Below are 22361 nucleotides of genomic sequence, written 5' to 3' on the forward strand. Positions count from 1 at the left end.
AACCTGGTCTGGGTTGAGCTCAGGCCCCAGGTGTCCAGGTGGATGTTATTGGCATCCTCACGGGACAGGTGTGTGGTTAGGTCCTAGGACCCGTGCTGCCCGCCCCCAGGGTAAAAGTTGCTCTCCTGCCTAACAAAGTGGCCCAAGTGGGGGAGGTGTCGGCTCCCTTCTCACAGCTGCTGGGGATTTCACCACTCTTGGAAAGACACCTTTCAAAGCCGTGCTTGTCAAGAAGCAAAAAAAAAAAATATTTAGAAACCCAAGGCGGGGAGCCTTTAGTTACAGCAGTAAGAGCTGAGAGATGACCTTGTACTGGCCAGGGTCTAGCAGCGGAAGTCACGCTGTGGATGAAGAGCTTCACTAGTTCTCTTTGGTGACCATTTGCTGGGTCTACTTAAAAGTTTTAGCATTGGTTTAAAGAAAACTCAAAGATATGAACTGCAAGTCGACTATGGCAGGGCACATGTGGTATATTGAGTGTCATTTCAAGGAAAACATTGGTTCTTGCTGTCTTCTGTGGCCGAGATGGCTACTGTGTTGGTACACTCAGGTGGGAGGCACCAATGCTAATGGATCTCATTTAATCATTGCCCCCACCTCACCAGAGGGTCATCATGATGTTTAGTCTAGAAGGCAGCCTGAGACTCAGAGAAGTTAAGTAACTTGCCTAATGTCACACAGTAAGTGATAGAACCCATTCCCCCCCGCCCCCCCCATCTGTGAGATGCCAAGTTTATGTCCTTGAGCCCACCACATTTTTTTTCTTGACTGAGGACAAAAACGTCTTGTAGCAGTCAGGTTTCCGGTAGGACCGAAGGCTTCCAGCAAAGTAAATATTTATCATCATCTCTTCGAAGAAAACTCAAACTGACCTTTTGCGAATTTAAAATAAAATGCACCGTTTGTCCCCCGCTGGGGTGGTTATCTAGTTGGAGTTGGTGACCTGAGGTGGGCTGCCATCCCTAGAGTCCAAAATGGGAACTGGCTGGGCCTGGCTTGGAGAAGCCTCTGGGGGTGCCTCGTAAACACGGAGGTTTTTTTTATTATCATGTCTGAAATAGACGCGCTATGCCGTACAAGGTATTTGTTATGGGTCTATCATTACTTTTCTGTGGGAGGGCTGGGATTGAGGCACACATGCCCATTTATGGTAGCGTTTTTCCATGAGGCCATCCCCGGCCCCCTTGCCAATTACCCTGCCCTGGGCTGCTCAAGGCTCTGGGGATTTCTCGGCCCCGTCCTTCCCCGGCAAGAACCAGCATTGAAGCCCAGAGGGGAAGCAAACACGGGAGGAAAGGGGGTCATCTTGCCCACTCCTTTTTATTTAGAAGCCTTGATTTTTTTGGTGGAAAAGTCATCTCCTCTGTCTTTGGTAAAATGAACCCCAACAAGTGACACTTGTGCTTCGGGAGCAACTGTTCTAAAATGGGACACGTTAGATCTTTCTGGAAAACCAAGTTCAATCTTAAGACCATCAGGATCCTAGAAGGTCATGAACAAATTTAAAAGTCCTCCCCTGTGGGCTCCCCCAGCCTCAGTTTTCCCCATCTGCCAGGTGGGACTGCTGAGAACAGCCAATGTGAGTCCTGCCCTGTGACGGTCAGCACCAGGGGAAGCCTGCCTGGGCATGGGCTTCCTAAGTCTTCACCACAACCCTTTGGAGTGGATACGGGTTATTGTGGACCCTATTTTACAGACGCGGATTCTCAGTAACTTGCTCCTTAGTCCAACTAGCCATCAAGATGAGATTTGCTGGGTGCAGGGGTACCTGCCTGTAACCCCAGCAGCTTGGGAGGCTGAGGCAGGAGGATCGCAAGTTCAAAGCCAACCTCAGTAAAAGCCAGGCACTAAGCAACTCAGACTCTGTCCCTAAATAAAATACAAAATAGGGCTGGGGATGTGGCTCAGTGCCCCCTAAAAAAAAGTCAGGATTCCACAATCCAAGACCTATCTAAGGGATTACCCTTTGGGGAGAGTTAGACAATACTATAAAGGGTTTAGCACAGTGTTGGGCATCTGGCAAACTTCAGCAGAGAGTCCACGTATGATGACTGTGATCAGAGATGTTGAGGAGGTTGCTCTGTGTGGCACAGCTCATCTCAGCAGAACCAGGAAGACCCACGGCATGGTCTTTCCATAATGGAGAAACTTCCCCTTAATTTTTGTGTAGTCCTTGTTTGCAAATTCAGCTCCCATTTGGGGCTCAAAGTAGTAAATAGAAACTGATCAGAAACATACTTCCTCACCTGTGATGTCACGGATGCCCGTTATGCCGGCCCGTTCCTGCTTTGCTGGGGGTCACTCTGGACTCTTCAGAGCTCGACTGTACTTGGGAGAAGTCCATCTGGTTCTCTGGTCCTCCAGCCTTCACCCCTGACTTTTGGTCACATTAACCCTGGGCACAAACTGAGTTTGGAGAAGGCCAGGCAAGATTGGAAGGAAATTCTTGTGTGTGAGTAGAGGAAGAAGCTGCCCATCTGTCCAGAAGCAGGAAGTCGGGCATCTCTGACTTACTGGGTTTCAGGGACCCATCCTCCTCAAAGTCACAAAGAAAAGGTCATGGGACCTGCCTGCTCTCTGTGCAGAGCTGAACTTGCCAAGTTGGCTCTGCCGTGGGGTCCGCGTCTATGAATTCCATCAACCGTGGGCTGAAAACATTTTTTAAAAATTGCATCTCTACTGAGCATGCACCAATTCTTTTTCCTTATCATCCCCTAAATCATACAGTAGAGCAACTATTTCTATAGGATTGACATGGCATCGAGTGCTCTGGGTAATCCAGAGACTTCGAGTATGCGGGCGGACGGGCAGAGCTTCTGTGCAAACATCGTGGATGGAGCATGGTTGGATTTGGTATCCGTGGACACCGGGCAATGCCTGTCCCTGGTCCTCTCCCTGGAGAGGGAGGGGGGCTGGGACTGCCATTCTCCTGTCTCCAGACAGAATATCTTTGTCTCTATCTCCTCCATCTCGGCATGCATCATGGTAAATGTAGTCTTGTGAATCTTCCTAAAATTTATCTACATCAGATTTTCCTCTTTATGCAATTATTGGCATTCTGTAGACTAGTTCCCCCTGCCCCACCTAACTATGTATTTCCAACATCTTTTCTATGTCTGCCTCCTTTGGCACTTTCCTCATCTGCTACACAATGTAAAAGGACAACATCTTATTTAATCCCTTATTAAATATACCAGATTCAGGCCACTGTTTCTTATAAATAGTGCTTTAGGGAGTGCTTTAGGGAGTATTGACTGTCTCTTATCTCCAATGGTTGGGAACACAAGTATTTCAGTTTTTTGTTTTTATTTTTTAATATTTGTGGGAACGTACTGTGCCATCTTGGTGATGGGATCCAAATCTAAACCCAAAGGTCATTTTTTTTTTCATATCTACATTATGCAATAGCCTGAAGGGTCAATTTTTCTTTTCTTGGTGGTATTGGGAATTAAACTCGGGGGCCCTTGACCACTGAGCCGCATCCCCAGCCCTATTTTGTGTTTTTTCTTGAGAGACAGGGTCTCACTGTCATTGCTTAGTGCCCCCATGTCGCTGAGGCTGGCTTTGAACTCACGATCCTCCCGTCTCAGCCTCCCAAGCTGCTGGGACCACAGGCCTGTGCCACTGCGCCCAGATGAAAGGTAGTTTCATATGGTCTTTTTGTGTTTGAAGTGCGACCTGTCCCAGAAGGTCAAGTGTGGACGTCAACCCTCAGAAAGTGTGTTCTAGACTTGCCGGGCTCACGGAATTTTCTCAAGAGCAAATACGTGGCCATGTGTCCTTATGAGAGCCCAGGGTCCATGAGGGGGGCACAGCCTTGGGATTTCAAGGTCTGCCGGGAACCCAGCTGTCCCGATGCGTGCTCTCACGAAGCGCAGGGAAGAGGTGGCCCCTTCCTAATGGACTTGACCTCCGGACTGTGTTTGAAGGGCTTGGCGATACCCTGTCCCACTTTACCCCATGATCCCCAGGGGATGGGGTTTCCAAGGGGCCCCATCTGGGAAGCGCCGTGGCGTCGTAGCCCAAGCGTCTCCATCCCTTGTCTGCTTCCCGTGACCAAAGTGGCTTCACACTTGGTGACTGTCAGAGGCATAAAAGCCAAGCAGAGCCTGCCAGGGCCGCTCGCTCGCTCGCTTGCTCCTCTTTGTGGACGGAGACCGAGTCTCTGCCTTTGATCTGGTTTGTGTTTTCCAATCCTGGATGAGTCGGGCTTCCTGGCCGCGCAGGGGGGCCTGCTTCGGTGACCCGTGAGCCCTTTCATTTTCCCGTTGAGATTTGGGCTCCTTCTCCCTGCCCCTCTAAGGCAGCCCCTCCACACGGTGATCGGAGCTTGTCACGCTGCCTGGGAAAAATGCCCTCAGCCGGGTGCTGCGACTGGCCACTGCAAGACCCTGCTCGCTGGCTGCAGAGGCATGAAAAAATGCCACAGCCCCGCCGTGCTGTCCCCCGGGATGGGGGGGACATTCTATGTTGGGAGTATTTTGCTGCAATGAAGATAAAAAGAAACAAGATGGAAAAGCGGGTTTTGTCTCCAGAAAAGTCCCCACGCAGAGCAGCTTGATGAAGTCCTCCAACACCATGGCTCTCCCGTGACGAGCACTAGGGTCAAGAAATAGGTCACCGGCCCCCAAGCTGCCCTCGGGTCCGGCCTTCCAGGGCCTTCGTGCCCGGGGACATTCCTTCTGTGGCCTCTGTCACCACAGACTCCTTTTCCTGCCTCAGGACCTCATTTAAACGGGTCACTTTTGAGTCCGCCTCCTGTTGCTCAGGACAGTTTCTGTAGGATGACACTTTCTCACGGTCGGGAATCGTTCATCTAATCTGATCCAAGTCCATGTTGAGTATTTATTATGTGCCGGGTCCTGTAAGATCCATCTTCTGACAAGCTGGACAGGCACAGGCTCCCAGAGGCACCTGGGCTCTGTAGCTCTGTAGCTCTTGGCTGTGTGATCTCGGGTAGATTCCTTCACCTCTCTGAGCTTCAGTGTCCATAGGTCTAAGGTGCAGCTGGTGGTGGTGATGGGACTTAATAATTGCACATGCAGGATTTAGCTCAGGCTGTCACTGAGTGCTCAGAAACTCTGCCATGGATATGCAGTAGGGCTTCAGTGGGAGACGGTGCTATGTCTGCATGGCTTCAAGTGGAAGACGGCTTTATAGATTTTATAGGGTTATATATTTTTTCCTTTTAGAAAGATCTCAAGCATGTGCAAGAGCCCAAAGACCAGGATTACATATTCCCAGGCACCTGTCACTCATCCTCACGGGCTATCAACACACGACCCATCTGATTTCACCCTGACCCCATTCATTTCTCCCTGCTTTGATGTTGCAGTAAGCCCCGGGTAGATCATTCCACCCATGACTCCTTCGCCATGCCCCTAGGCAGCAAGGACTCTCCAACCACACGAAATCGTCATACCACGTTCGCACCAAGAGTCTAGGAAATTCTCTGAACTGTGGAGTCCATCCATGGTCAGAATTTTCCTGCTTATCTCCTACGGGTTCTTTCTGTCCTTTTTCTGAGGGGGGATGCTTTCAAATAAATTCTTTTTTTTTCTGACGACTGCATTCAGTCTTGCTGAATTTCCCATTTAAGGCATGGCTTTTGAAAAACACAAAACATACCTTTCTTTGTGATTCACTGTGTGTGGTGGGGGTAGGGACCTTCCCCTGCCTTCTCTTACCAGATATCTTTTATTGTACCTGTTTTTCATGATGAAAAATTTGAAATGTGTGTAAAGGCAGAGCCGCCAGCCACTGGACTTGAGTAAAAGCTTCCTGGGTTTCCACCCCCCCCATGGCTCCTGTCAAGGAAATGGCAGGATCTGGTGCCGCATCTTGTCCACAACAGGGATTGTCCGGGAATCTGCTACGTTTCCCACCTCGGGAAAGTAACTTGGTCACAGTGTTGCAGAACAGACGGGTCTGGTTTTTGTGTTTTTTTTTTTTTTTTTTTTTTTTTTTGGTGGGAGGTGGCAGGGACAAAGTGCTTCAAAGAAAAGGGAAGAGGAGACATGTAGAAAGGTCACCTTGCGGATGCTGGGCCGTGCCTCTCACCTCTCCACCACTAATGCAGAGGTTTGCATAAACTGCCCAGAACACCTCCTGGGGTGGCCAGATCAGATTTGAGCAGGGATCTGCCTCCCCAACCTGGCTGTAGATGAAGGTCCACTAGCCATTCAGACCTGGCCAGCTCCCGTCAGGACGCAAATCTCCGTCTGTTTGGAATGTCTCCAGTGCCGTTTCCTCCTCTTTGTTCCAAGTCCCGTGGGTCTCTGGGCGGCCTTCCCTGGGGTCTGCACTTCATTTGGTAACCAAGTCGCTTGCCCTGTGGCTCCTGACTTCTGGGCCTCGCTGCTGCGTGCCTGTGACCTGTGTATGCCTGGTCTTGCCCGGGGACAGGTGGCAGATCCCCAGCCCGAGTGCCACCCCCTTCTTGTGAGATGGCTTGTGGGCCGCCCACCTCGGGCTTGGCAGGTCTCTTCTGCTCTCTGTGGTGGTCATCAATTATTAGGGTCAGGTGGCCCGGCCTGATCCATGCACAATCAACTTCCCCAACTTTTTATCTTGGAGTCGGTCTTCAAGGGTAGACTGGGCCAGCCGTCCTCCTGGGGATGGTGAGACACAGATTCTTGGGGCTGGGGGCACGTCGCTCGGGGAGAGGGTGTGCACGTGCTTAGCACACGTGAGACCCTGGGGGACCCCAGCACGAACCCCCAAACCCCCAACCACACACAGCAGGAAAACTCGCCAGCCAATCAGATCCCCGAAACATGAATCCTTGGGGTGCTGGTCCCAAACCCACAGCACGAGGCGGTGTGAGAACCAGCCGTCTCATGGGCTCAGCGGCTGTGGACGGTCCTTGCCAAGGCCTATGACCAGGGGTTACAAAAGGGTCACACTGAGTCTCTGCATCAATTCACCGGCCTCCTTCCCCACAGGAGGGTCGACGATTCAGATGGGAAGTGGGAGGGAGGATGCTCTTGGGCCCATTTGCTCCTAAGATAAATCTATTAACGATTTTCAAATGCAGGAAAACGTGATTGTTAAACCCAAACCGCCTGCGATCACATCTGACGGGCTAAGGCCATCCTTCAGAGTTACAGAGCGCTTCACTTATTTCTCCCCTTTTAATTTTTTTTTTTTTAAAGCGACTCTTTGATCAGGTCCCTGGGAGAAGTAACTTCTCTCCAAACAACTACCTTCTGTTTCTTTTTAACCTTCTGGATACAGTGTCTTTATTTTTATGTGCTGCTGAGGATGGAACCCAGTGCCTCATGCAGGCTAGGCGAGCGCTCTGGTTTTTAATTACTGTAATTTTTCACCCTGGAAAGGGGAAAGTAGGTATTAGGATAACAGCCCCTTTTTTTTTTTTTTTTTTGCCTTGTGAAATCTGCTTCTCCCCACTTGTCTCCTGTTAGAGGAGTTGGTGCCTTGGCTCTGGGCCCTGGATAGGGGTTGACCCCATCTCCTTTGGGATTGGGGCCCTCGAGTGGGGATTATCTTGGTGAATTCAAAGGAGGTGGAAATTATTTTTTGCTGAAGCAGGGACGTCAGCCACACAGTAGGTCCTGGTAGCTGCACATCCTGTCTCAATTAGTGGCTTATTTCTTTGGAGCCCAGCAGCACTGAATGGGGAAGGGGTGAGGCTGGCTGGGAGCACCGTCAGCTCCTGCAGGTACAGTCAGAGGGTTCGGAGCAGGTGGCTACAGGATGGAGAATCAATTGCAAATGGTCTCCATATTGAGAGGCACAGTTCATGAATTGAAATCTTACTTAGAAGAAAAAAGTGTTCTCCTTCTCGGTCACTTAGTCACCCTGGGGAACAATCTGTTTGGGAAAGGTAGACTTGATGACTTGGTTTTTGCCCCCCTTCTTTAACCATTGTTCAAAGACACACTTGGTTCCTTCTCCTCCTGCAGGATGATCTAGGGATGTCTTTCATCGTTATGAACCCGAGTTACAGACTTAAACAGCCTTTCAACTCTTACAGTTATGTTAAAAATTGATGTTTAAATCGCCCCATACTGGACCGGATAGGACCATAGTTTAATATTTGTGCACTTTTCTGGACTTTAAAATGCAGATGCGGGTTGGGGATGTGGCTCAAGTGGTAGCGCGCTCGCCTGGCATGCGTGCGGCCCGGGTTCGATCCTCAGCACCACATACCAACAAAGATGTTGTGTCCGCCCAGAACTTAAAAATAAATGTTAAAAATTCAAAAAAAAAAATGAATAAAATGCAGATGCATCATATAAAATTACAAAAATTTTAATTATACTTTAAAGTGTAAAGTGTAAAATTTGTCATTTTTTTCAATTCATTGATTTTTTTTTTTTTTTTTAATACTCAATGAACTTTGCCAGATGTATGCAGTTATGTGATCACCACTATTGTTAGGATACGGGTCATTATTATCATGCTGTGCTTCTTATGAACCCCATGCAACTACTGATCTGTGGCCCTGGCAATTACTGATGTACCGTCACCATGAGTGTACCTTTTGACTTCTTCATCAATGGAAAAACGCTGCATGCAGGGTTTTAGATCTGGCTCCTTTTACTTAACATGGTGCTTTGAGACTTAGCTATGGTATTGAGGTTTGTTTTTTTTTCTTTTCCTTTTCTATTGCTGAGTAGTATTCCATTCAGACATGTTGTTTTTTAACTTTAAAATATATAGGTATCTTTGCATGGTCTCAGCCTGGTCAGAGGTCACCTATTATGTGATTCCATTTATCCAAAATGTACAGAAAATGTGAATTTACAGAGACAGAACATTAGTGATTGTCAGGCCTGGGGGCAGGGACCCTAACCCCAACCACAGCAGGGCCCATGGGTACCCCTTTTGAGTCACTGAAATGATCCAGAATTGACTGTGATGAACACACAACTCTGTAGGTGTGCTGAGACATCACGGAATTGCACGTTCACCGTGAGAGAATTGTATGTCATACAAATGAGCCTTCAATGAGTATGTTGGAAGAGGAAAACCTTTGGCATAAGTGAAAGTCCTCGTCTTAGATATTAGGCAGAATCACAGCATTTGATCCAAGGATTGTTCCAGGGGTGTTGTACCACTGAGCTATCTCCCCAGCCCCTTTTGTTTTGTTTTTATTTTGAGACGGGGGTCTCCTCAAGTTGCTTAGGGCCTTTCTAAGTTGCTGAGGCTAGCCTCAAATTTGCAATCCTCGTTTCTCGGTCTCCAGAGCCACTGGGATTATAGGTGTGTGCCACCACACTCAGCTAAATATCTATTTTTGCTGATTACAAATTTAATAGTTCTATATTTTTGTCATATCTGACTTTTTATGACAGGAAGTACACCCACCTTCCTAGCAGCATTATTTATAATGATTAAAATGCGAAAGCAATCTGGATACCCATTGGTGGGTCAATGAATAAGCAAAGTGAGGTCTCTCCACACAGTGGAATATTACTCAGCTGTAAAAAAGGAAGAAAATCTGGATGTAGGCTACAGTTTGGATGACCCTTGATCACATTCATTGTGCCAAGTGAAAGAAACTTGTCATAAAAAGATGAATACTCTAAAGTCCCCCCTGTGTGTGGTACTTTAGAGTTGTTGGTGTATTAGGGAGACAGAGGAGAAGAGCCATTGCCGGGGCTGAGCCCTGGGGCTTGACTACTGAGCTATCCTCCCAGCCCTGTTTATTTTGAGGGTCTAAGTTGCTGGTTCTGACCTCAAACTTGCGATCCCCCTGCCTCGGCCTCCCTAATTGCTGGGATAACAGGCGTGTTGTGCCGGCTGTCGGGGGGCCTTCTGGGCCAGGCTCCTTCCACTTAGCGAGATGTTTTGGGGGTTCAGCCACGTCGTAGCACGTGTCAGTTTCATTCCTTTTTATGGCTCAGTACTACTCCACTGTGCGGAGAGGCCACATCTTACTCCTCCACTCGCCTCTTACCTGCCCATGGACCGTGGGGATGTTTCCACTTTGGGGCTGTGACAAGGGACACGGCTGTGATAAGGGACACGGTTTTGGGGTGGAGGTCTGTTTCACTTCTCCTGAGTACGGACTCGGCAATGGAGTTCCTGGGTGCCGGGGTGGCTCTGGTTCATCACCTGAGAACCCCCCTTTTATTTTGCAGTAGGCAGTGAGCTCTGGGTACCCTCCATGCCTGCACCCCAGGACCTGCTTCCTGCTGGCCACTGGGTGCTTGGGTGGTTAGAGTTTCGCTGCAGGAAAACCCCTGGTTCACCCTCCGGTCCAAGCTGGTGGCCGGTGGGTTGTGATCATGGGCCATGAAGCAGGGGGTCCCCTGGAGGCCTCGGAACGTCCCCGTTCTCCCTCCCACAGCACACACGGGGCCACAGGGGTGCAGACCACACAGTGTCCTGCCGAGACGGGGGGGGGGGGGCAAGGTGTCTTCGAGACGCAGTTCTGGCCCGACCCTGACCCTCTCTCCTCCTCCCGCAGGGGACCCACCAGGCGCCATGGCACAGAAGGGCCAACTCAGCGACGACGAGAAGTTCCTGTTTGTGGACAAGAATTTCATCAACAGCCCGGTGGCGCAGGCCGACTGGGTGGCCAAGAGACTGGTCTGGGTGCCCTCGGAGAAGCAAGGCTTCGAGGCGGCCAGCATCAAGGAGGAGAAGGGGGACGAGGTGGTGGTGGAGCTGGTGGAGAATGGCAAGAAGGTGACGGTGGGCAAGGACGACATCCAGAAGATGAACCCGCCCAAGTTCTCCAAGGTGGAGGACATGGCCGAGCTGACCTGCCTCAACGAGGCCTCGGTGCTGCACAACCTGCGGGAGCGCTACTTCTCGGGGCTCATCTACGTGAGTGTCCGGGGGTTGGGGTGCAGGCGAGGGGCGGGGGCTTTACTGAGCACATCCCACGGGGGTGACTCCATCCCAGTCCCCCCTCGCCAGCTCCGGGACGTGGGCAGGTGTGTGGCCTCCCACAGCCTCACTTTTCCCATCTGTAAAGTGGGAGCCGCGCCCTCCCCACAGAACAGGGGTGGACAGTCCCTGCCGTCGCGTACCCAAGTGCCAGGCGCGGGACAGACTCCCCTCAGATCCCAGGGGTGTCTTCCTGGAGGTGTGGAGAACTTGGGGACCCCTTGGAGAGGCTGGTCCACCCTGGCACTGGGAGGGTAGGGGACAGGAGAGGGTCCCTGTCACAAGTGGCGACGGCCAGGTGGGACCTGGGACTCTGAGTGGACCCTGCAGATGAGGTGGACTGGAGCCGAACGTGCAGCGTGGTCACCGCTGGCCACTGTGGCCACCTGCACTGGGCTTCTAACCAACTTTAAAAAATGAGTATTTGAGGATTCGTTTCTCCAGCCGGGTCTCGGCCACGTGAAGTCCTCGGCAGTCCCTGTGGCCAGCGGTGGCCTGGTTGGAGGGTGTAGGTCTAGAACATTCTCACCATCGCAGTTCTGTTGGGGCTGGTGACAAGGGGGGACACCAGTGCCTTGGGTTGGACCAGATTTCCAGGATGAGTGGGACCCAGCCCCGTGAGGCCAGCTGGGCGGGCGGAGGTCCCCAGCCCGGTCATTGTCCACCTTTTCTCTCTGAAAGCCACACTGGGGCCTGGGGCAGGCCGCCTGACGCACCTGGAACTTGGTTCCCTTGTCCGGGTGACAGACAGAACCGCGCCAGCCTCCTGCCCGGGGAGCTCTAAAGAGAAAGCCCGACACTCTTCCTGGCACATAGTAGGCACTCAAGTGTGAGGTGTCCCCATCACAGGTTGAAGGCCACCGTGACGGCTTTAGTTGTCCCGGGGCCAGTGTTCCTGGATCCTTCGCAGAGCCATGGGCACAGTCACTTCTGTCCTTGTGTCCCCTTGGTCCGTCCTGTATGCCTTGCCACTTGAAAATCGCCCAAAGCTCCTTGTCATCTCTTTAAAAAAAAAAGAAACCCGTCCTGCACATTTTTTTCCTAATTGGGACAATAGGACACATTGTCTGGGAAGGACTTGGAATCCAGAAAAAGGCAAAACTCGGTCAAAAGCAGAAAACACAAAGATCCGTCTTCACCCAAAAAGGAGGTGTGTGCGTCCATCTCTTCATGGGAATGGCGCGAGATGTGGGTGTGTCTGCGAGCCTACTGTGCGTGTGGGTTAGCGACTGGCTCTTCTTCCGTGTGACGTCGATGCTGAGCGTCTCTCGGCCCCAAAGGTTCCCTTTGAAGGGCCACATACTCTGTGGTGGGCAGAGCCACGATTCATGACCCCTTCTTGTGGCTGTTTCTGAAGGGGCCACAGAGGCTGTTTTAACAGCCGGGGGGGCGGGGGGGGGGGACAACTGTGAAATGCACTCCCCCCCCCCAGCCAGGTGCTGTAACCCGGCACCCTCCATTTCCTTAGTGGACACAACAGCCACGGAGTGACCCAGGGAGTCCATTTTACAGGGGAGCAAGCTGAGGCCCAGCGTAGAGAGCCCGTCTTCCCTTCCCCAACTATGCAGAGAATGTCCCTTGAGTCTGTGCCGTTCCCTGTGTGGAGACAGCGCCACCCTAAGTCCCTGGAAAGTACACTGGACTTTGCTTTTGGTACTAGGATTGGGCCCAGGGGTGCAAAACCCCTGAGCCACCTCCCCAGACCCTTTTTAATATGTTTGTTTAGAGACGGGGTCTCCCGGAGTTGCTGGGGGCCTTGCTAAGTTGCCGAGTCCGGCTTTGAACTTGCCATCCTCCTGCCTCGGCCTCCGGAGCCGCTGGGATCGCAGGTGTGTGCCCCTCCACACCCCGCTACTGGGACATTTCTGAGGACGCCAATCTGCAGAGGGCTGGGGGGACCGTTGGGGTCTAACCTGTGTCACCTCCCTCCTGAGGACAGGGCCACGTCTCCATTCGACTTGCTGTCCTCTGACGTGGCGTTTGAGCCCAGAATAGAATCTGGGAATCATGAGGCGCTTGTGAAGTTCCCGAGACCCAGACTACCATCTGAAGCAGATGAACAAGGAATCGGAGCTGCACATTCCTGCTGTGCTTCTCTGGGCAGAGCAGATTAAAGTCACGTGGCCTCGTGACCAGGCACCTGCTGTTATCTGGTACCTTTCTGCTCGATTTAATCACTTAACAGAAACTGTTGCCCGTGACGGAAAAAAATAGAGAAGGCAAGGGGTTGGGGGACGGGCACGGGAAGCCGCTCTCCCATCCCGTAATCAGACTGTGTGACCCTTATTAACAGGTGGCACCGTGTCTGCGGGCCAGGCGGCCGACCGTGCCCACCTTTGCCCTCGGTGATGAGGAGATCCTGGCGGACCTCTGTCCTCTTGGGCCCCACAGGGTCCTTAGAAGCCGGAGGAGCCTGTCCTCTTACCTTAGATTTTCGGGTCTGTGCTCAGCAATGTCCAGGGACTCGCCCGAGCTGCCCGCACACCTGGCGTGGGGACGCAGCTCTGATCCCTGCTCCAAGGCCCCCTGTTCTTCTGGGTCCTGGGCCGAGGCTTCTCTGTGGAGCCTGGTAGCCCTGGATACAGGAGGAGGGAACCCCCGTGTGGGCCTGCTCCGGGCCAGGTGCTGTCCCAAGTCCTTCCAGCCCACTTTGTCCCTTGGGATCCAGCAGAATGATGTCCCACCCTTCAGATAAGGTGACTGAGGCGGGGGGGACATACCCTTAGGAGGGATCCCCTTCCCAGTTCTGGTCTGTAAAACGTGGGCCGTCTCCACTCTCCTGTTTCTGGGTGGGACAGGAGCGTTGGTCCTCGTCCTGAGACGGTTCTGCACTTAAGTGACAGGCGAGATGCGCTTGAGCCAGATGCAAGTCGCGATGTCTATGTTCTAGGACTCTGTTCTACAACACGGGGTGGGGGGTTCAAGCCCCCCGTCCTTCAAATGGGGGCCAGGGAGCCTGAGCCTCTGGTGATTTGGGGGAAACATTTGCTCCTATCTGTATTTTTTCCGGCCACTGGTCTTAGTTGTCATTAAACTCTCAACGTAGCCGCTGACCCTCAGTGATAGTAGATAGTATTGGTTCAAGATTTACTAACATCAAAAGTTGATGCTAACATATTCTTGTGACTACCATTTATTTTTCTGTAAGAGACACAACTACAATGGACTATTAAAAAATGTAGGTGGCGGGGAGACACCATGACTTATGCCCATTTTTTGCAGTTTAAAACTGAGACTTTGAAAAGTCAAATGCCTTGGGGGACCCAGAGGTGACTCTCAAACCTAGAGAGGCTGCCCCCAGACCAGTGCTCTCACCTTGATCCCACGTGATGTGTCCAGATAGTGTCATATCGCACTTTAGAGAGGGGGACACTGAGGCCCAGTGCTCAGTCTCATTGCTGGTAAGTGGCTGAGCAGGGATGTGGCACAGCCTGGGGAGGCTGCCCGCGCTGGGCAGGAGGGGAGCAGGAGGTGAGGTGTGGGGGGGCGGGGGAGACGGTGCCAGGGGTGCTCTCGGCTTTGAGTAGCACAAGCTCTATGTGCCTGCGAGGAAGGCATCCAATCTTGTGTTACGATTTCTTGAGCACCTACTGGGTGCTGGGGTAGACATTGTAAGCTGGAATGATTAGCCCACCAGAGATGCTGGGCGCAGAGCTGTTCTGGGTGCCCGTCACTGCCCTGGGACCTGGAGGGGTGGCAAGAAAACAGGGCGGGAGGCGCCCTTTGCTGAGCCTCCCCAATTAGCCCTTCAGACTCAGTCCATCAGGGAACATAGACCGTCCTTTCCCCACCCCAAATGGGCGTGCAGGCCACTGCTGGCCTACATCTTGGCCTTGGCATCTAGCTGCCCAGATGGATGCCCGACAGTTCTCTTTTTTCCTTTTTTTTTTTTTGTGGTTGAGGGGGGATACCCCGGATTGAATTCAGGGACACTCTGCCACTGAGCCACATCCCCAGCCCTGTTTTGTATTTCATTTAGAGACAGAGTCTCCCTGAATTGCTTAGGGCCTCACTTTTGCTGAGGCTGGCTTTGAACTCCTATCCTCCTGCCTCGGCCTCCTGAGCTGCTGGGATGACAGGTGTGTGCCACCTGCCAGCAATGACGCTCTTTTTAACCATAGCAGGGTCTTCTGCTCTAGGGATGAACTGGACTCCCTGACGGGCGTTTGGATTGATCCTAGTCTTTTGCTGCTGAAATCCAGGCAAGAGCCAAATCACTGTCTTGAGTCTAGGACAAGGATCCCATTCATTCAGGAGTGACTGTCCATCATTTTAGAGAACAAAAGCAGGATGCCCGGTCGGGCTGTGTGCACAGCCAGGCCTCGGAGATCCCCCAGACCCGAGTCCTGAAGCCGGTGTTCCTTGGCCTTCCTCCTGCTCCTGGACACTCGGCTCAGGGCTCTGGGGCTGACCATATAAAGCCTCGGGGAGCAACTGGAGCCGCTTCCTAATACGGTTACAAGAGGGACACCGTGCCTGGGGCCTGGATCTGCGCGGCACAGACGCCCTGAGATGCTGGCTGGGGCACGGGCTGGGGATGTGGAGACTCTGAACTTGCCCGTCGGGAGGGGGGGCTCCTGGGGACTGAGGCCGACACAGGGCCAGCTACAGGGGGCGGGGTCAGGGCCAGGGTGAGCCGAGTGGGACGTGGGGATGGAACGGCCAGATTCGCAAGCCAATGACCGGGTGGGACCTGCCTCTGGCCCCTGTACTTGTTGGGCAACTGAACTGAACACAGATTCAGATCTGCCTGGAAGCATGCAGTCAGTGCTTGCTGTGTGCACAGCACCTGGAGAGGTGTCCTGGGATCGTGGTGGAGCTACGAGGGCCCAGCTTTCCCTCTTTAGGATTCATGTTATTCGGCGAATATTTGCAGGTGAACATCCACCCTGTGCTGGGGGCGGGAGATGCGGTGCTGACGCTGAGTTAGAGCCCTGAGCTGCAGGGACACTGAGGGTAGACATCACGAGTCCTCATCCCCTCCCCTGGAAGAGGGGGTGGTGGCTCCAGGGAGATCAGGGGGAACCGCCTTTGGGAAGATGCCTTGTGGCATCATCCTCCGGAAACAGCGCAGGCATAGTCGCTCATGTTGACTACTACTGAGCACCTACTGTATACCAGGCATGGTGCCCAATGCCTTAAGATCATGACCTCGGAACAAAACGAGGAGGGAATTGTTAGTGTGCCCCCACGGTTTTTCAGATGAGGATAACTGAGACTCAGAGAGGTGAAGAGTCTTTCCTGGGGTCACAGAGCTAGGAAGTCGGAGAGTGGGGTTCAAATCTGAGTCCTCCTTTAACTGTTGGAGATTACTGCCTCCCATCCAGGGCTTGGGCGGGAGGTAAATGACACCCGTAGGCTGAAGGGGGCGTGGCAGGGGTGTGGCCTGGAGGAGCCGGAGGCGGGGCTGAGACCAGAGGAGGTGGGACCTGGCTGCTTCCGTTCCACGTGGTGCGTTCAAAGCTCACCCCTGTTGCAGCGTAGGTCAGTGCTCTGCTCCTTTTGGAGGACACTCGTCCTCGTCCTCATTTTACAGATATGGAAGTGCTTTGTTAGCCATCATGAGCTCTGAGCAGTCATGATGTCTACCCCTGAATGTCCCTCCAGCTCTGTGACCTGGTGACAACCCCACCACGCCTCAGTTTCCTCTCCTGTCAATCAGGCAGCAGGGAAAGCAAAGGCTCCAGTTTCCCCGCAGAAGATGCCCGTGAAGTGCTCAGTTCAGTGACGGGCACTTAGTGAGCACTCGGAGATGGCCACTGTTGTGAGGTCCTCGGGGCTCGGGGTGAAGTGACATCAGCGGGGGTAGAGCCGAGGTTTGAACTGTCTAAAACCACACAGATGGGGCTGGGGGTTGGGTCGGGGGAGAAACCTTGCCTAGCACGTACAAGGCTCTGGGTTCCATCCCCGACACCACACACCAATTAAAACCACGCAGTTGGCCGGGCACCGTGGTGCACACCTGTAATCCCAGCAACTCGGGAGGCTGAGGCAGGAGGATCGGGAGTTGGTGGCCAGCCTCAGAAACTTAGGAAGGCCTGAAGCAACTTATACCCTGTCTCAAAATAAAAAATAAAAAGGACTGGGGAGTGGTAGAGCACCTGGGTTCAATCCCCTGGTCCCAGAAATAAATAAATAAAACCAGAGCTGTCGAGCACGGCGCAGTCCGGGCTGGCTCCGTCCCCCTGTCCCCACGCCTGGAAACCGGTGACGCTCAGGGTTCCCACGGCCACTCTGGGCCTCAGTTTCCCCGACTCGGGTGGGAACTCGGAGCACACCCAGTGACCTCGTGCTCCTGCGTGGCCTGGAGCTAAGCCCGCTCTCTGCTTGCAGACCTACTCGGGCCTCTTCTGCGTGGTGGTCAACCCCTACAAACACCTGCCCATCTACTCGGAGAAGATCGTGGACATGTACAAGGGCAAGAAGAGGCACGAGATGCCGCCGCACATCTACGCCATCGCGGACACGGCCTACCGCAGCATGCTGCAAGGTGAGCGGGCGGGGACCCAGCACCTCTGGGGAGCTGCTGGCTCCGGAGCCACGCCCAGGGCCACGCCCATCCCACAGGCCCCGCCCATCCCAAGACCACGCCCATCCAGCAGGCCCCGCCCATTGCGCAGGCCCCGCCCATCCTACAGGCCACGCCCATCCCGTAGACCCTGCCCATCCTGCAGGCCCCGCCCATCCTGCAGGCCCCTCCCCCGACTGGGGCTCGCTGGGGACGCAGGCCTGGCAGGCGGTGCTGGGGGACAGGGGCACTGCCACTGAAAACGGGCCAAGCAGGTGGACCGTCTGTGTCCACGCCTGGGGAGCGAGAACTGGGCAGCGCCTGCCCTGGGAGGAAGAGGGTGGTGATGGCCAGGTCTGGGCCAGCAGGTGGCTTGTCCCTCCCCGGCAGCTGGGCGGACGTCGTCCCCTCTCCCGCCTCAGTTTCCTCGTCTGTGAAGGGGTCGGCGCCTCCGCCTCGCTGTCTGTTGTAAGATTGCTGAGGCCGGCCTCTCCGATTCGGGGGCGAGTATGTTTCCCTCACGCCCACGGCCTGAGCGTCCCTCTCTGGAAAGCGGGGGCCCGGGAGGGTTTCAGGTTTGGGATCTCCAGGTGTCGAAAGGCCAACCTGCGCCACGGCTCTTAGGAACAAAGTGTTTTTAAGGAGAGGAAACACTGGAGACTTGGAGAACGCGCAGACTGTGCTCAAGGGTCCGGTTTAAAGTGACTTTTGATGTCTGCAGTAGTGTGATCACCATCCAGACCAGGATGCGAAATATTTCTAGAAATGCCTCTTCCCAGTCAATAGCTCTTGGACACCTCTGCCTGGAGTGGCCGCTGTTGACCTCCATCACTGTCAGTTAGTTTTGCTTGTCCTTGAACTTCATATAAATGACATTCTTATGTTATTTATGTAATGCATTTCGTATCAGCTTCCTCCCCTCCTCAAACTACTTTAGACTAAACAAAACCCGGCAATATCCCTTATTAAGAGTGTGAATTCTAGAACAGAGCTGCTCGTGTTCAAATTCCAGTCCTGTCACTCGCAAGCTGTGTGACCTTGGATGAGCTGCTTAACCTCTCTGTATCTGTTTCCTCCTCTGTGAAAGAGGATCATAGTGACTGTGCCTATCCTCACTGGGCTGAGGCAAGGATTAAATGAGCTGTTGCACCCAAAGCTCAGAACAACGTCTGGTTTTAGAGTAAAAGCCTGTTAAGTATGAACGATCACAGGCTGAGCCTGCCTAATCCGAGAATCCAAAAGCTCCAAATTCTGAAACGTTTGAACCCAGCGTGAAGCCGTAAGTGGGAATTCAACACGTGGGAACACGGGGGCTGGGAATTGAGGGGAGCCCTGTGCTGGGAATTCCTGAAGGGCAGGAAGCCGGGAGTGTGCAGGAGACGGCACCCCACAAGGTAGAGGCTTCAGGCAGAAGTGTCCCAAGTTGCTGGCAGTTAGCCAGGCTCTAGGGCAGGACCTGATCCTTCAGGACACTGGGCTGCCATTACCTCCAAGGACCAGCAGATGAAGCCTTGCAGGGTCAGTCCCGGAGGCGCAAGCTGTGTCCTTGAACCTCATGTAAATGGCATTCTTATGTTATTTTCGTAATGGGGTTTAAAGCAATGGCTCCTGGAACCAGGGAGTGCCTTTGTGACATTATTCTATTTTGGGTGTCTTCAGATGAAACGGTCTTTTAAAAGTGGTTCCCACCCCACTTTGGGAGGCATCACAGACCTAGGATGTTCATATCTTTTGGCATGCTTTTGATTGCAAGTAACATAAGAACTAACTCAAGTGGCTTAAACCGTAGGAGTTTATTACCCTGTATGACAGGAAGTCTAGAGGTTGGTGATTTCCGGGTTGCTTGATTCAGGAGTTCAAAGGCAGGCCACTTTGGGGGGGTTTTCTTGGCTGCTTCCTCATAGTCACAAAATGGAAGCCATTGATCCAGCCATCACATTGTCAGGTGATAATATCCAAAAGCATGAAAGAAGTGGGGGATTAGGCTCTTACCCCCACTTCTCTCTAGTCAAGGAGGAACTTTGTCACATGCCCAGCCTCTAAATCGAGCATGAGCTGAGCGGGTGTTCACGACTGTTTTAAATCATTTCTGGTTTCTTTTTGTGGAGTGGAGGGAGGTCCCACTAAGCGCATTTTATCCTGATACTAGAATGAAATAGAATTGTGTCAGGGAAGGAGAATGGGAGAGACACAGGTGGGTAGGCATTGCTATAGGGCTCTGAAAATGTGCATTTGTAACTTTGAAAATCCTTAGCATTATAGTCTATTGTAGAAAAATTAAACCCTCTATTTAAGGAGAGGAGAATGTGCTGGGACCTATCAGTCTGTCACCCAGAGGTCACCATCACTGATGTCCTGCTGTGCAGCCTTTCGTACACTAACTGAGCTGAACGGCACGTAATGAATAAGACTCTGACCATCAGAAAATAATTGGCTCCAGAAAAGGGTGACTTCACACGGGGCCAGTCATCAGCAGGCTGCAGTCCGAGGGTGACTTCACATGGGGCCAAGGTTTCACTGTAGACAACGAGGGGGGTGGGGGGAAGGTGTGGGCTTGAGAAAGGGTCTGGCAAAGTAAGAAAATGGCCTATCTCCCCCTTCTCATGTGTGTTTAGCATTCGATTGTAACTGCAGATAGCTGCTAGTCCTTGGATTGAGTTTATTTGGGGGGGGGCTTGACATTTTTCAACACCATCGTGTGGGCGTGGCCCGGAGCCCCCTTCCTGTCTCGACTGAGCTCTGCAGCGCGGCCGGGAAGCCCCTCTTCAGACTCACTCGATGGCCCAGAGGTCTCCCTAGGGCTTCTCCACGGTGTTGGTGCCGAGCACAGTGCCCAGGTCCCTCTGGTCGGGTTCGGGACAATGCTCTGACCTCCAGGTGGGAACTGGCCCCACGCTCTTTGTGGCCTTTCCAAGGCCCTTGACTCGGGGCAACACTGTGACAGCTCCCACGTGGCTGGGGCTGTTGGAGCCCAGTCATCAGCAGGCTGCGGTCCGAGTGGGGCTAGCAGGGTGTAGACCCAAGCAGGGGGTGTAGACCCGGGAGGTGGTGTAGACCTGGAGGCTGCTCCGCTGCGTCAGACCTCCCCGTGGTCAGTCCACTGAGGCTTATCCCTGGGGCCCGCTGACGCCCGCTGCCCTGGACGTGCCTCACCGTGGGCCAGGCTGGAGGATGGGGAGGACCCTGTGTCTCCCTCCGTGCCTCCCGGGCTTCGTGTGCAGACACAGAAGCACAGTCGGCTGACGCCACTTAGAGATGCTCGCTGGGCTCCTCCGTGGCCCCCAGGGGACGGCAGCCAGGAGCAGGGCACCCCCAGAAGGCGGCCGTCTGTGCAGTGGGCGTTAGTCTGCCGCCGTGTCCTCGTGCGCCTCCAGGCCTTCTGAACCACGGGGAGGGGACTCCGAACACAAGTCCACGGAGCTCAGAGACACGTCGGGGAGGGAAATGGAAGCCGGGGGCACTGTGCACACCGGTGTCCACTCCCCCTCCGTCAAGTGGGAGTTTGGCTGTGGTAGGGGGACGGGGAGGTCCCGTGTGTGCGCCACTGGGGACGTTCCTGGCTCGTGTCATTCAGTCTCTGGGCGTAAAGATGTAGAGATGGTGTGTTCACGTCCACAGATGCACCTTCTCCTTCCCCTTCTGTGCATGAGACCCCCGTCCACCTCCCCGGAGATGATCATGGCTCCTAGTGTACCAGGTGTCCTCCTGGACTCTAGTTTCTTGCACGTGTGAGCAGATATGTCTATTTTCTCCCACCGTTTCCCTACAAATAGTAGCATTTCACGTGCTGCACTCTACATTGTGCAAGCGTGTTCCTAGTTAGTGTTATAGGGACCCCTCGTCCCTGTGATTTTAAATTTAGTTTTGATTTTTATTAAAAATATTCATGCAGATGATAGAGTCAAATAACTCCTCCAACCTTGTTAAGAAAAATAGCCCTCCCTCTACTCCTTCCCCAGAGGTGACCCTTATCAACTCCTTTCATTGATGTTTGACTATTTGCCTTTATATATATTTTTTTTTTAAGTCTGGTAAAACATTGAAATTTTTTTTGTAGTTGTAGATGGACAGCATACCTTTGTTTTATTTGTTTATTTTTATGTGGTGCTGAGGATCGAACCCAGAGCCTCACACATGCTAGGCAAGTGCTCTGCCACTGAGCTGCAGCCCCAGCCCCTTGCCTCTATGTCTTCAAATAACTTGACTATTTTGCTGATATCTTGACACCTTTTCAGTTTTGCCTTTCACCTATTGACTTTTCACCATGGATGATGAGGATTTAACTCATCCACTTTCTTGGTTTGCCCTTCTGCCCCATCCTCATACACCTTATTTATATTCTAGATTGCCAGTATAGTTAGCCTTAACCTTGATGAGCTCACTATTCAGAGTTTACTATGTTATGACTATAATAGTAAATGCTATTATATAGACATCATTCAGTTCTCATCTCTGCACTCTCTTGTGAGCACTTTTCTTTTACTGTATGACTTATTCTTTTCCCTGGAGTTAGCAGTTGCCTTTTTTTTTTTTCCTCCCTAGCCTGGTTTTCTATGTGGCTGCTCACTTATTCTGCCCCAGATTCTCCATCTAAATGTGTTACTCTTGTCTTAATAAGTCCAGAAATGTATCAGAGGTCACCCAGTGATAGTCTGTCCTTGAACTGCTCTCTACTGTAGCCTTTGGACCTGCCCTAACCCTATTACTGGTAGCGGTCAGTGCTCTCAGGAGGATTCCTTGTTCCCTAATTTCCATCTCTTCCTGTTCCTTGGTTGACTCTCCTGTTTGAATCGCACCTTCCCCAGTAGCTTCCCAAGGAAGGGTATAGAAGATCCTGATGTATGGAGATCCTGCACAGCTGGAAGATCAGAAGCTCCTCTAATACTCAGAGGATAATTTATTTGGGTTTAAATGTGTTGGTAAGAAGTAAAATTTCCTTCAGGATTTTTAAGGAACTGCTTTGTTGCTCTCTAGTTTCAGTTTCGTTTTT

General features: G+C 52.5%; 1 protein-coding gene across 6 annotated transcripts in view; it reads left to right on the forward strand.

Moving 5' to 3' along the window:
• The window catches only part of Myh11 (myosin heavy chain 11), a 90303-nt gene that overhangs the window by 793 nt on the left and 67149 nt on the right, over positions 1-22361 (forward strand). For all 6 annotated transcript variants that reach the window (XM_013357878.4, XM_021725421.3, XM_040278333.2 and 3 more), the window contains exons 2-3: positions 10439-10800; positions 17197-17353. In XM_013357878.4, coding sequence (XP_013213332.1) covers positions 10456-10800; positions 17197-17353 — 502 coding nt within the window. In that variant the 5' untranslated portion in view covers positions 10439-10455. The remainder of the gene's footprint in view (positions 1-10438; positions 10801-17196; positions 17354-22361) is intronic.

This window comes from Ictidomys tridecemlineatus, chromosome 10, assembly GCF_052094955.1.
Source record: "Ictidomys tridecemlineatus isolate mIctTri1 chromosome 10, mIctTri1.hap1, whole genome shotgun sequence".
NCBI lineage: Eukaryota > Metazoa > Chordata > Mammalia > Rodentia > Sciuridae > Ictidomys > Ictidomys tridecemlineatus.